General features: G+C 49.1%; 1 protein-coding gene across 1 annotated transcript in view; it reads left to right on the top strand.

The window, feature by feature from the left end:
• Window positions 1-647: 647 nt before the first annotated feature.
• The window catches only part of AXIN1 (axin 1), a gene marked incomplete at its 3' end in the record, with an annotated part of 53,981 nt that continues 42,022 nt past the window's right edge, over window positions 648-12,606 (top strand). Inside the window, exon 1 of the mRNA XM_010152709.1 lies at window positions 648-1,623. Within this exon, the coding sequence (XP_010151011.1) occupies window positions 746-1,623 (878 nt within the window). The remainder of the gene's footprint in view (window positions 1,624-12,606) is intronic.

The raw sequence follows: 12,606 nt of genomic DNA, 5'->3' as shown, positions 1-12,606 counted from the left end.
TGTGGTCCAGATGCCCAAAATACTGGGGTCAGCGATGCATCTGGATTCCCCCGGAGCTAGACGAGGCGGCGCAGTGTATTTCTGAAACGCAGAGATTTGCGAGGAATGTGGCGCTGGTATGTCACTCCAGCGTACGAAAGCCACCTGTGTTTGATTAAGGTGCAGTCTCGCTTTCAGGACTGAGTGGATAGTCTTTTCAGAGTATTTTTCAGAAGCCTTAAATTCCTGTTTGGGGATGAGAATTCCCTAGACGGGTGTAAACAGCATGTGCTGTCCAGGTAGGCTGTGCAGAGGAGTTAATGGCAGCGCAGAAGATGGCACGTGGTACCTGAGCGTAGATCTCTCGGATGTGGAGACTGCCGGATCCCAGGGCCCTGTGAAACTGGCCGCTGGTTTAGCGTTGCACCAGCCGTATCCGTGATGCCGAATGCTGGATGTAAAGTTTTGGGATATTCTGCAACTGTCATTTTTACAGGGTGCCTGTTTTGAGCCCAGTTCTGTGCTCTCTGAAGTTGCTGAGAGCTTTGCCATTGACTCTTCTGAAAAAGAGGTGTTAATACAGTGATGGTGCAGAGCAAATTCAGTTGTTTGTCATCTTAGAGTGTTTATTTACAGCGATACTCACTTTTTTTCCCCCCTCATCTGTTTCAGCCGAACAAACTTGTTCACCTTGGACCTACAAGTATTGGCGATTTGAGATTTGAGCTTGTCCCCCACTGTTCCTGTGCAAGCAAGGACCAGAAAAATGAATATCCAGGGGAAAGGCTTCCCCTTGGACCTTGGAGGAAGCTTCACTGAAGATGCTCCGAGGCCACCGGTTCCTGGTGAGGAGGGGGAACTCGTGTCCACGGATCCAAGGCCGGTTAGCCATGGTTTCTACTCTGGTAAAAGCGACGTGCTTAGGAACGAGACGTCCACGGCAACACCGAGGCGCTCCGATTTGGATTTGGGGTACGAGCCTGAGGGGAGTGCTTCGCCAACTCCACCCTACCTGAAGTGGGCCGAGTCGCTGCACTCCTTGCTGGATGATCAAGACGGTATCAACCTCTTCAGGACTTTCCTGAAACAGGAGGACTGCGCAGATCTGCTGGACTTCTGGTTTGCCTGCAGCGGCTTCAGGAAGCTGGAGCCGTGCACGTCTAATGAGGAAAAAAGACTCAAGCTGGCAAAAGCCATTTACAAAAAATACATCCTCGACAACAACGGCATTGTGTCTCGGCAGATCAAACCGGCCACAAAAAGCTTCATCAAAGACTGCGTCATGAAACTGCAGATTGACCCCGACATGTTTGACCAGGCCCAAACAGAGATTCAGTGCATGATAGAAGATAATACCTACCCTTTGTTCCTTAAGTCGGATATTTATTTGGAATACACGAGGACAGGTGGGGAAAGTCCAAAAATTTATAGTGACCCGAGCTCAGGGTCTGGGACAGGTAAAGGGCTACCCGGTTATCTGCCGACTCTGAACGAGGACGAGGAGTGGAAATGTGACCAAGAGGCCGAGCCCGAGGCCGGCAGGGACTCGGCACCCTCCAGCAGGCTCACGCAGAAGCTGCTTCTGGAGACGGCCACCCAGCGCGCCGCCTCGGCTCGGCGCTACAGCGAGGGGAGGGAGTTCAGGTAGGCGAGCACCGGGACAGCGACCCTTCTGCGGGGTGCCTCCAGGGAACAGAGCGGGGAGCCGCCGCGGACACGGGAGGGGTGGTGGGGAGCATCCACACCGGTACGGAATGGTGTCGCGTGGGCGCTTTGGTGGAAAGCAAAGCTTTATTTCGGAGAAGTCGCGGGTTATTTTAAGGGTGTCTGTGGCCATTCCTGGCTGCTTGCCCCGAGTCATCCCTGCAGCACGTTCCTCACCTGGGGAAGCTGCTGCCGAGCGTGGTCTGGAGGCAGGTAGGGCTTGGTGGGCAGTGCAGAGCCATGGGCAGTCCTCGTGCATACGCAGGCGGTCAGGCACGCTGCACTTCGGGGTTGGCCACAGCCACACCGGCAGGAGGTCAGCGGGAGGAGGTTACAGGAACGCAGGCGAGGTAGAGCTCTCTGTAAACACACCGGGAAATCGCTGTGATCAGCCCCAACCAGAGGCTGCGGGAAGCGTGCAGGAGATACCCTCGCCTCCCTAAGGTTTATATGGGTCAAACCGGGACCATCGTGCTCCCTGAAAATGGTACTGCATTGCACACAAGACTCCCGGCACTGAACTCCAGCGGTGTCAGAGTCAGAATCACCAAATCCGGTTAAAACCATTCCCTGCTGCAGCTTTTCCCTTCATCAAAGCCATTGCTGTGGGTGTTGGGTTTTTTTTTTTTTAAACTAGAGGAGTTGCACAGTTTTGCAGCCTGTTTTTTTTCCTAGTCCCCCACCCACTTCCAGCCAGCATGGATTTTGAAACTTGCTGAGAGCTCAGTTAAAATTCCAGACAATTAACTTAGCAGGGAGCTCTCTGGGATCAATAAGCGTGTGTGTGTCTAACCCTTGCTGAATCAACAGAACCCGGCCAGAACACATTCCTCCTTTTTTTTCTTTTTTTCTTTTTTTTTTTTTAATAAAATCTCCTTGTTTTAAGACCTGCTTAGGCTAAAATCTGACGCTTTGTGAAGATTACGACATGAAGTAGCTGAACTGTCCTCTTCAAAGCCGCCTGCCTTATGAAAAGCATTTCTGTGTTTAATCTCCCTCGGCCGTCCCTTTAGGCTGGCAGCTGGAAACGTATCCCGCCCCGCGCAAGGTCTTGGCGCCTTTCAGCTGGCGAAATGTTTTCGGTTTGATTCTTGTTTTCTTACAGATTTGGAGGAGGGGGATGTTGCATGTGAAACTCTTGGAGGGGAAAAAAAAAAAGCGGGGGAGGGAGGGAAATTCATGTGGGCTCCCGCTGTTTTAATCAGGAGTCAGAAAAAAATATCCCAGGGTCCTGGGACTTTCCCGTGGAGTTAATAAAAACCTGGAATGTTTCATGAAGTGCATTTTCACTGAGCGGTCAGGTACTCGCTCTAAGCAAAGGATTAGAAAAGTCTCGGATTGAAGTGTCTCTTTATTTAAGCAAAAATGGCTTTAAGGTTGAAAATAACTTGTTTGAGGTTCAGCCGTGTTTAGTTTTCTTACTAGAGCAGGTAGCAAAAACCTGCATGCAACTCTCTGCTTCTCAGCTCCAGGAAAAAATGCATTTACCAATTATCCGGACAGGTCTGTGCCGGATTTCAAAATGGTTAAGAAACGTGCAGTGAAATAGTAGCGTTTTGGAGTGGAGTTCCTCAGTCTTGGGCGTTTTCATACCAGATGGGAACAACGTGACATAAGTCTTTACCTGGGGGATGGAGGTCAGGAAGAACGCATTACTGTTAATTTGTAGTGTCCAACAGCCTGTCATTGTGGCTACCGACGCTCCGTTGACCTGTCGGGTAGGGAGGCATGGAAACATTTACCGTTCTCACCAGAGCAGGAGTCATTTTTCAGCCTGGAGTAAGTGAAGATATAAGTCACTTGGTTTATTTTTTTGAATGTTGGTATGTCGGCTCTAGCAGTGCCCACAGCACCGCCATGGAAGATGCTGCTGAACTGCATAATCTCTGCTTTGTTTTTATATTCTTACAAAATCTGCTGAGATACTAATTTATGAGGTGATTGTTCCTCTTTGTGCAAGACCTTGTGGTTGAATTAACTTACTTCCCGGATGCTGTATAGCAATAGCTGTCTTGAATAAGCTGGTTTTTAAATCGTAGCATCTTTATCCTGCAAGATTTTTTTGTTCATTTACTTTCTCACCCGAGTAAGGGCGCTGGCAGCTGGTGGGGCCGCTGGTGGCAAGAAGCAAAAGCTCTCGCCTCCCGGTTTGTTTTGAAAATTTCCACAAACTTTTTTCTTTTTGTGTATGTGTGGAAGAATTTCTCATTTCTGTTCTTGAGGGAATGTTGAAATAAGCTGTTTTGCATTATATCTGAGGGCCTGTTTAATCTTCCCAAGATTGAACTTCTATTCCTTGGCTTCCATGGAAACCCTAAATAAAGAGGAATCTGAGCAAATGCACCAGAAGTACTTCTCTGTCACCAAATGAGCATCTTGAATCAGCTCCAAATCTTTTGCAGCAGAAAGTTCATAAAGCTGGATGCTCTCGGCAGCGCAAACGTAAAAAATGCCTCAAACAGCAGAAGGCAACCCCTCACTGGGCAGGATGTTTTGAAGGTGTGCAAGTGTGCGTGCGTGTGCGGGAATATCCCAAAGCCAAAAAGCATCGCCGTTACCCACTGTGGTTTTGTATGCGTAGGAAAAGGCCAATAGTCATTATAGTTAGGCTCCTGAAAATTAATTGGACATTGGTTATGGATCAGTGAACTTCAAAGAGGATAACCCCCGAAGATCTCGGGCATTAACTCGCAGCTTCCGAAAGTGACACTAACGTGGTTGTGAGGGCGGCTAAATCGTTCATTAACCTTCTTCTGACACGCCGGGACGGCGTTCCTCGGATCCGAAGAGCAGAACTTAAACCTGTGCCTGAGAACCATCCTGCAGCCTGGATTTCGAGCGCTCCAGGAAAACTGCTCTTGTTTTAAAATGTTGGAAATTGGGTGTTCGGTGGTGAAACCGAACGGTTTACGGGTCGCGTCTCTTGCTGCGGGGGGTTTCTTCTGCCGCGTCTGTAGCTCTGCGTCGGAGCATGAAGAGCGCATGGTGTTACCTGTGAGCAGCTCTGCCGTTGTCTCTTCTGAAAGACCAGCAAGCTGGGAGAGCTGGGTTGGTTCTGCCAGGAGTTTTGGGTTTTGAGCCGTGTCATGAAGTGCACAGCGTGTTGTGGAGGATAAGGGTGGGAGGACATGTGGTGGTAGGTGAGGTGTCCAGGTGTCAGGCGTCAGGGAGTATTGTGGTGGAGCTACTGGGCACAGATGGACATAATTTCCCAACGGGGGCTTGGATATACATGTGGTTTGGCGTTTTTAAAGTAAGCCGGCTGAACGATGCCAGCTTCGGTTTCCGCAGTGCCGAGCTGACTGAGCTCACGGCGGTTCACAAGTGTGGGTGGCTCGGAGGGGTGAGGTGGTACAGCAGGGTACGCCGAGAGAGCACGTGGAGAGACCTGAAGGAGCTTTTAGAAGGCTGTGCCAAGCTCTGGTCTGAGATGATGCAATGACCTCCTGTAGCACGGAGAGAAGAGCTGGTTCAGGGAAGATGTGCGACCTCTCCGTGCTTAGGCAGCGTAAATGGTCCAGCGGCCAGAAGCCGGGCCTGCATCATGAAGGTGCCGAAATGTTGAGGTTTGCTGTTTCGTTCGTAATTAAGTACTAAATTGCACACTTTTGACTTGAGGCTGTGTGGCGAAGGAATCCGTGTTAATTGTACCGGATGGGTGGAAAACTGGGGATGCAAAATCACAAATGCTTATGCAGCAGCAGTCTTACCGATGCTTCTTTTAACCAGAGAAGCGGCGCGTGCATCTTGGAGCCAGGCTACTGGAGCTTCACGAGAGGTTGGTCACTGGGAAAAAGCAGCTGCTGAATGTTATACCCGTATGTAAAGGCAGAAAGAAAAGTTTTGGATGCTTAGCTTGACTTAGCGTGAATTAAAATTGCTGGGCCCATAACACCACTTGTAGTCAATACAAGCCTGTTTGGAGTCTGTGGCTATTTCCAAATTTAAAGAAAACAAGTTACAGAAGAATAGTTTTGGTTGTGCATTGTTCTTGAGAGAAGCTAGTGAGTCTAACAGGGAGGTGGGGTCCGATGCTAATAGTGCTAAGTGGTAATTTACTGACCGGAGCGCTGCAAGATATACAAGACAAAGACTGATGGTGTTTTTGCACAGAAGTTACGCCAGCTTTTTTAAATACATTGTTAAACTGCTGAAACTTCTGCGTGGAAGTGCTTACATTAACAGTGTAAAAGTATTTATGCTGGCGGTTGCCAAGTTTTAAAATGGATTTTATTTGACGAAGAATACCTTTTGTGCCCGTGGCTTTGCCTCTACACAAATCAAGATGAAGAAGTGGTGTGTTTGTTGTTTGGTTATGGACCAGTGCTTTGGCTTCTTTTTAAAGACAGGTAGTTAAGCTTTGAGCACTCTCTTTTGATAAATGTGTAGCGTTTTCTCCCCTCCTCCAGCGAACAGCTACTTTATTTTGCTGTGACTGTGTTTTATTTGGGTTACAGAATCTTTTCTCTTAAAAACATGAAAGAGGAGTTATATCCACCTTTTTCTGGTGCTGGGGAGGTTCAGATTGGACATTGGGGGGGGAAATAATGAGGGCGATGCAGCCCAGGAACAGGTCTCCGGGGGGGAAGGGGTCTCCATCCTTGGAGGGCTTCATGGCTGGGTTAGACAGACATGGCCAGTCTGGTCCAGTGTTGGCAATGGCCTTATTTTGATGTGCACTAGAATGATGGCACAACGCATCAGATACTGTGTTTTGAGAAGGGATGGAAGTCGGGCAGGTTTGGGTTCTGCCCGGTTTCAGAAAGAATTGGGTGCTAGAAGGCTGAATGGGAGCTGAACCGATCCCGGGATGCTGAGAGTGCACCCAGACGCTGAGCCTCGGTGTGGGTACACCTTGGGTTTGATCTGCCGTTCAACTTGAGCTCGCCTTTATGTTTTAAGAGTTCCTTTGTTGTCGTTATAATGGACTAATCCCTTGAATAATTAGTTACCATCGAACGTTTTAAAAATTACTGCCTCTTGGATGTTTTCCTTTAATAGCCTGTTAGATCCTGGATTTATTAACTATTGAGACAGACTGTGAAATCCTATTACGCCAGGCTTTCTTGGTGGAAAAGGGACTGAGAAGAGTATGGGGGTGTTGGGGGAACACATGCAGGCCTGCTGTTAGGGTAGAGCTGTTGACTTCCCCACCTTCCCAGGCCGTGCAAGGAGTCTTCCCTGTCTGCTGGGCTGGGACACTGGCTGCCAGAGCACCCTTCGTCATGGGTCATCCCTAGGTTTTGGGCTTCAGAAGGTGCTCCAAGAAGTTCCAGCAGTGTGGCTGCGTGGTGCAAGGCCAGTCACGCCGTCACTGTCCATCAAAAACTAATCATGTGCCTGATTTTATTAGAATCAATTGAGAAATCTGGTTTCAGCAGCAGCTGTATGTGTAGTTCAGAAAATTGCAGTGTTTTAAAAAAAAAAAAAAAAACTCAGACTGGAGGTGCTGATATCCTAAATAGGTTCCTGGAAATATCATTGGATTATTAGGCTCATCCTTAAATCCATTAAGCAAATTACAGTTAATCAGTCAAATAAAAGAAGAAAGATCTTTTGCAAGGCCTTGTCTTTTGAGCCACATGTAGAAGCTGGAGTAATATTTTAATTTTCCATCTGTCAGTGAATGTATTCAATCACTTCGCTTCCTTATGTAGAGGATTTGAAATTAGAAACTGAGGTTAATTATCTGCATTAAATGAAATATGTGAAGACCACAAAAGCAAAAACCTTCCTGATTTGGTATGGTCTGTTAAGCTAGGCAGGCTGTTTCAGAAGGAGAGGGGTTATTTTCCCTGGTTTTGTTCCAACTGAAGGGTTTTAGTCACAGTAATTGAAATGATTAAAAAGTCAAATTGCTGGTGAATATAATTCCGAGCATCTTTCTGAAAAGATCTGACACTTGGTTGAGAAGCGGGGCTTTGCTCTGCCTGCGGGCGTGGGGCAGCCGGCGGTGTGCCGTCCTGGCGTGGGGCAGACTGGTTTTCCTTGGTGCCTTGTTACCAGCCCCGTCTGTGGCAATGGGCTGCCACAGCTCTGCTGTTTAGTTCGTGGAGGTGATTTGGAAGTGGGACAGTACTGGAGGAGAGCTACGCTCAAAAAGTGTGTCAGGTATAAAACGGGTCCGACGCCAGCCATCCCAATGCTACTAATTAGCTGATTACTGCCTGCTTCACTTGGAAGTGCAACTTCGGACTCTACGAAGAAGGCAGTCCTTTTGGAAATCCACCATCCCTAGCAATCAGCTGGTTTGGGCCTGATTTGGTGTGTTAAGAGGCTCATTTTTTTTCTATGCACATGGCTCAGGTTTTAACTCCTCCAGGAGCTGCAGCCCCTCTCTCTGCTCATCGGGGCAAAGCTGCCCCTTTGCTGGTGCGGCCCTGAATCCCCCGCTCCGGGCACTTTGGGAAAGGTCTGACAAGGGCACTTGGACTATCTTCCTTTTCTCAAAAACTTCTTCTCCTGTATCGCCCCATATGAGAACGTCATCAACGTATTGACATCTTGTTCCCTGCCGCCATGTGTCAGAGCGAGCGGCTTTGCCCAAAGTCACGCTCGGAAAGGAGGTAGTAGCAGGTCACGCTTGCGTGTGAGCGCAGAACCATCGTTACTCACAGCCCGGGTCCGGGTTCTTCGCCGTTCTGTGTCAGTGATGAACTTAAGTAGAACTGTTGCAGTATTAAGTCAGATTACCCAAATTCTGTAAAACCCAATCGGAAATTGGACTTTACCTTTGAACACTACAGAGTACCCTTTTGTGGGAAGACCTGGAATTTTTTGGTCCTGTGGCCCCTGGAGATGTAATCTGTCCTTAAAGTACCAGCTTTTGGAAGGTCTGTAGCTGATCTAAACAGCTAATAGATGAATAGCTTTCATCTATCCTGATGAAAAACAGCAGAGTGAGGGGATACTATAGCTAGAGGAAAAAGACTCTTTGAAACACCCAGCAAGACCTGCTGGTTAGCACCAGGACCTCCTAATGCCAGAAGCTACTGGGTTTTATTAATCCTTTGATGCCCACGTATTCCTTGTCCTGTTGTGGACTGGAGACACTCAATCCTCTCTCTCTCTCCATTTTAATTTTCCTTTATTTCTGGAGGTTTAGGTTTTTTGTCATTTATCTCCAGGATGTGTTCAGAGAATTTCTGGTTCTGGAAGGAGGAGAGCCGTAGGAGGGGGGAGGTGGGACTGCCTTTTTTTCAGCAGTTGACATGTAGAGTGGGTTGGCTCTAGTGTCCAACAGATTCACCCTTCTCAGTCGTATATTTTGGTCTTTTTCTTCGCTTGGCTTTTCAGACGGGGTGAGCTTTATCTGGAAGAGGGGCTTCCTGGTGCTCCCACGCTGCCAGCCTGGTCCAGGCGGTTGCTTTGGGACCCCCATCCAGCGCGTGTATTCACGTGGGATCGATAGTTAGGGAGCTGAGGACCTCCCCAAGCTTTCCCAAGCAAAGTGCAAATCAGAGCCAAGTCGCAGGAGATCTCCTGGGCATTACAGGTAGGATCCAGGAAGAGAGGTGACTATCCAGCTGTAGCTACTGGGTTTGATTAACTCTGTCCGGGCTCTGTCCCAGGGAAGTAAGAGCTGTAAAACCATGTGGCACCAGACATGCAAATGAGAGCTGGGCTGGCGACTCTTACCCTCGATGATCCCAAAAGAGGAATCAACAAACAGAAATTATTCTATTATCAGGGGCAAAGTTCACAGGTTAACCATCATGTCAAATCAGTGAAATACAGCCTTGATCTCCTGCACAAGGGCTTTATTGTGTATAAATAAGAGTGCCCGAGCAAAGACAGCAAGTTCTGGCGCTGTAACATTTGCAGCGTGCTGAAGAAAGGGAAGCTCTGTGCAGATTGCAGCACGAAATGCCTCCTTCGGACATCGGCTTCATTCCTTCTTCAAAAGATTGTAAAACATGACCTTGGAACCTTCTTGCTCTCCTTACGGCCCTACCCAGATTGGATTTCCACAGGGCATGTATTTTTTATTTTTTTAATAAAAAGTCAGGGTCTTTGGCTAAGCAACCTTGTCTTTGTACTTTTAATTCAGTCCATGTGATTGTCATAACATTTATTTCTTAGGAAATGAAAAATGTTGCTTCTTAAGGGAAGCCACAAAAGAAAGCTGTTGGGTACGCTGGCAACCTCAGGTGTGTGCCGCATGTGTCCTCTGCCGATCTGCGAGCGCTGGACAAAGACCATCGCCCAAGTCCTTTGTTGCTTGCTCCAGGGCTTTGCCAGGAAAAGGACCGGCAGAAGCTGCTCCCTTTGTTGTGGAAGTATTTCTATTTAGTGTGCCTTTGAACATTTGCACATCCAGGGAAACTTTGTTTTTCTCTCTTGGGAAAAGCTCCTTTGAAAAGGCTCGCTTGACCCTCTTTTCTTCAAGATGGGCCAATGCTGGAAAAAATAGATGAGCTTGAAACAAGATGGAAACGGGCAGCAAAGGATGTGTCACTGGAGCGTAGGATTTGTCACCTTGTAAAACAGCACTGCGGGTTTTCCCCTCCAGATACACCCAGTGAAGTTTGTGACCTGGGGCGATGTGAGTCCTGCCGGCTGGGGCAATGAGCCCAGCTGGAGGCATTTGAGGAGGCTGAGCATCCCGCTGTCCCTGAGCAGCGGGTTTGGGTCTTCCCCAGAAGAGGCTGGAGGAGCCTGATCCATCAACCTTCCTCCTTCTGAAGAGAGGAAGCTTTCCAGATGGGCATGGGAAAAACTTTCCTTTAGTAATCCCGGAGATAACAGGTCATGCAGCTTCACCCAGTGCCTCTTGCACAATAACTTGTGGTCAGGCTGAAATGTCTATTTTAGAAAGGCATCCAAGCGATGGGAGGTCACGCAGCATTTTTGTTATCTCTTCCATGGTGAGTTACTCTCACTGTTCTCTCTGTGCTCCTTATTGCTCACTCTGGTTTCTTCCAGCTGTTTCTTCCAGCTTCGCTTCCAGGCGCTGTGTTTTGGTGTGTATTTGCTCAGTTGAGTGGCTCCAAATACTTTTACATGTTTGAAAAAAAAACCAAAAACCCCAAACCCTACTGAATGGGTGTGAATGTTCTCCTTAAGTGGCAGCAGCTTTGTTAGGGAAGGCCCTTCAGTTTTATTAGACTTTTCAACCCTCCGGTCCAGGAGGGTTAAACAAGCCGTAGCTTGTCACGGTTGACAAACCTTCACCCTGGTCTCAGACCTAACCTACCAGTTTAAAAGGCAGTATTCTTTTGTCTGCAGGTTTCTGGGTGGGGACCATGGGGCTTCTAAGGGAAATTAACTTGCGGCCTCTCTTTCCCCCTCCCACTTCAAATAAATTAAGTTTTGTGTTAACTGTTCTGTCACTTCCAAAGGCCAAAAGGAAATGTCAGCTGTGCTTTAGGTTTTCTGCTACCTGAAGTGCTCTGCTGCGCGCCGAGAGCGCAGGTCGGTGGGAACGTGTAATTACAGTAAAAACAAAAGAGCTGCGCCATCAGTGTCAGCGACTGAAGATAAAATATAGACGTTTTCTTCCAATGATTCATCCATAATTATTTAAAAACACGTTGAATTTATTCTTCAGCTTTGGAGGAGAATTCTTGCGAGGCTGGTGTTTGCCGTCCGTGGTGTTTATACACCTGAGGAAATGCCTGCCTCAGCAGTTTGTCGGTGTTGAGCGCTCCAGATCTAAATCCCTTCAAAGGTAAGCCCAGCACACCTTTGTCGCTGCTGGCCTTCCTGGCTCCGGAGTTTGCACTGGTGAGGTGGAACCAGTCGTAGCCGCGGCTGGCACTAGGATAGGCAGGATCGCGCCGTTTTAATAACCGTTTTGTGTAGGTTTGCTCTCTGTAGGTGTAGGTGGCAGAGGTTGTAGCAGCTGGGTGACACAAACATGGGACTGGTGAAGAGGGGGTTGGGGAGCAGCTTTGTGTGCCGACAGCCAAGGTGTGGGCTGGATCTGCTCTCCCTGTTTATGTCCCTCCAGCAGTATCTGTCCTATGGATAGCAGCGGTCTGGGGGACAAGAGAAGGGAGCTCCTTTGGATGGTCGCTCTGGGATGCAGCAGACTGTCCACATCTTTTTAGGGGCATTGGAAGGTTTGGTGCTTTTCCCCGTGGCACGGCCTTGCGGGTGCTGGTGCTTTCTGCCTAGCTGGCCAAAGCTCGGTATGTTTATTTTCAGCCCTGCGGTATTCAGGAGAAGGTAGTCAGCACTGAGAGAGGGGCATTTTTCACATGCTTCTCTCTCTGTGATTGCCAAGAAGTTGGAAATATGCTGCACTGAACTGGCTGAAAATTGTTGGGGTGGTGGTTGTTGTTGCGCTCACGTAGCGCTCTGCCCGACTGACGGCCTGGATAAGCATCCGCGCGGGGCAGGGCTCTTGCCCACGTGGCCGGGAGGGCAGCCGGCACTGCAGTGGGTGTCAGCGCCGAGCGACCAACGCCTTGCAGTGTCATCAGGCTTGGGGTGCGTTTTTCCCCCAGCGAGAGGCACGGCACGGATGCCTGCTGCCGCCCGTGCCGCCGAGCCGGGAGAGGAGGGAAGGACCTTGGAGCCCAACATCTCGAGTCGCGTCTCTGATCCAGACGTTAGCAGGGTGCCCTCAGCTCCGGGACAGTTCACCAGCCAAGCTCCACTGCTCCATCATGCTGCTTGGCTGGAGGAGGTGAGCGAGTTTGAGGAAGGCAGAAACTCCAGTGCTTGTTGTAGCCCCTCTCCAGCCAAGCCCAGCAGCTGCAGCTTTAGACAGGAGCTCAAGGAGGCTCTTCTGGTCCTGCAGCAGCCTTGGCAGAAAAGCCAGCTGGCCCCGTGTTGGTCTGTTTTCCTTTCTTGATGCAGTGCTGGGGTTCCTCTCCTTGAGAGCCGCCTATCCCTTGCAAGCATGGTTGACTTGGGCACTCTCAGCCTGGGAGAGGTGGCTCGCTGGAGCTGTAGGCAGTGAGGCGGATGCGCACT

Source organism: Eurypyga helias, unplaced genomic scaffold (assembly GCF_000690775.1).
Source record: "Eurypyga helias isolate BGI_N326 unplaced genomic scaffold, ASM69077v1 scaffold17685, whole genome shotgun sequence".
NCBI classification, from domain to species: domain Eukaryota; kingdom Metazoa; phylum Chordata; class Aves; order Eurypygiformes; family Eurypygidae; genus Eurypyga; species Eurypyga helias.
The sequence above is the reverse complement of the archived record's forward strand: the minus strand, read 5'-3'. Positions and strand labels throughout refer to the sequence as shown.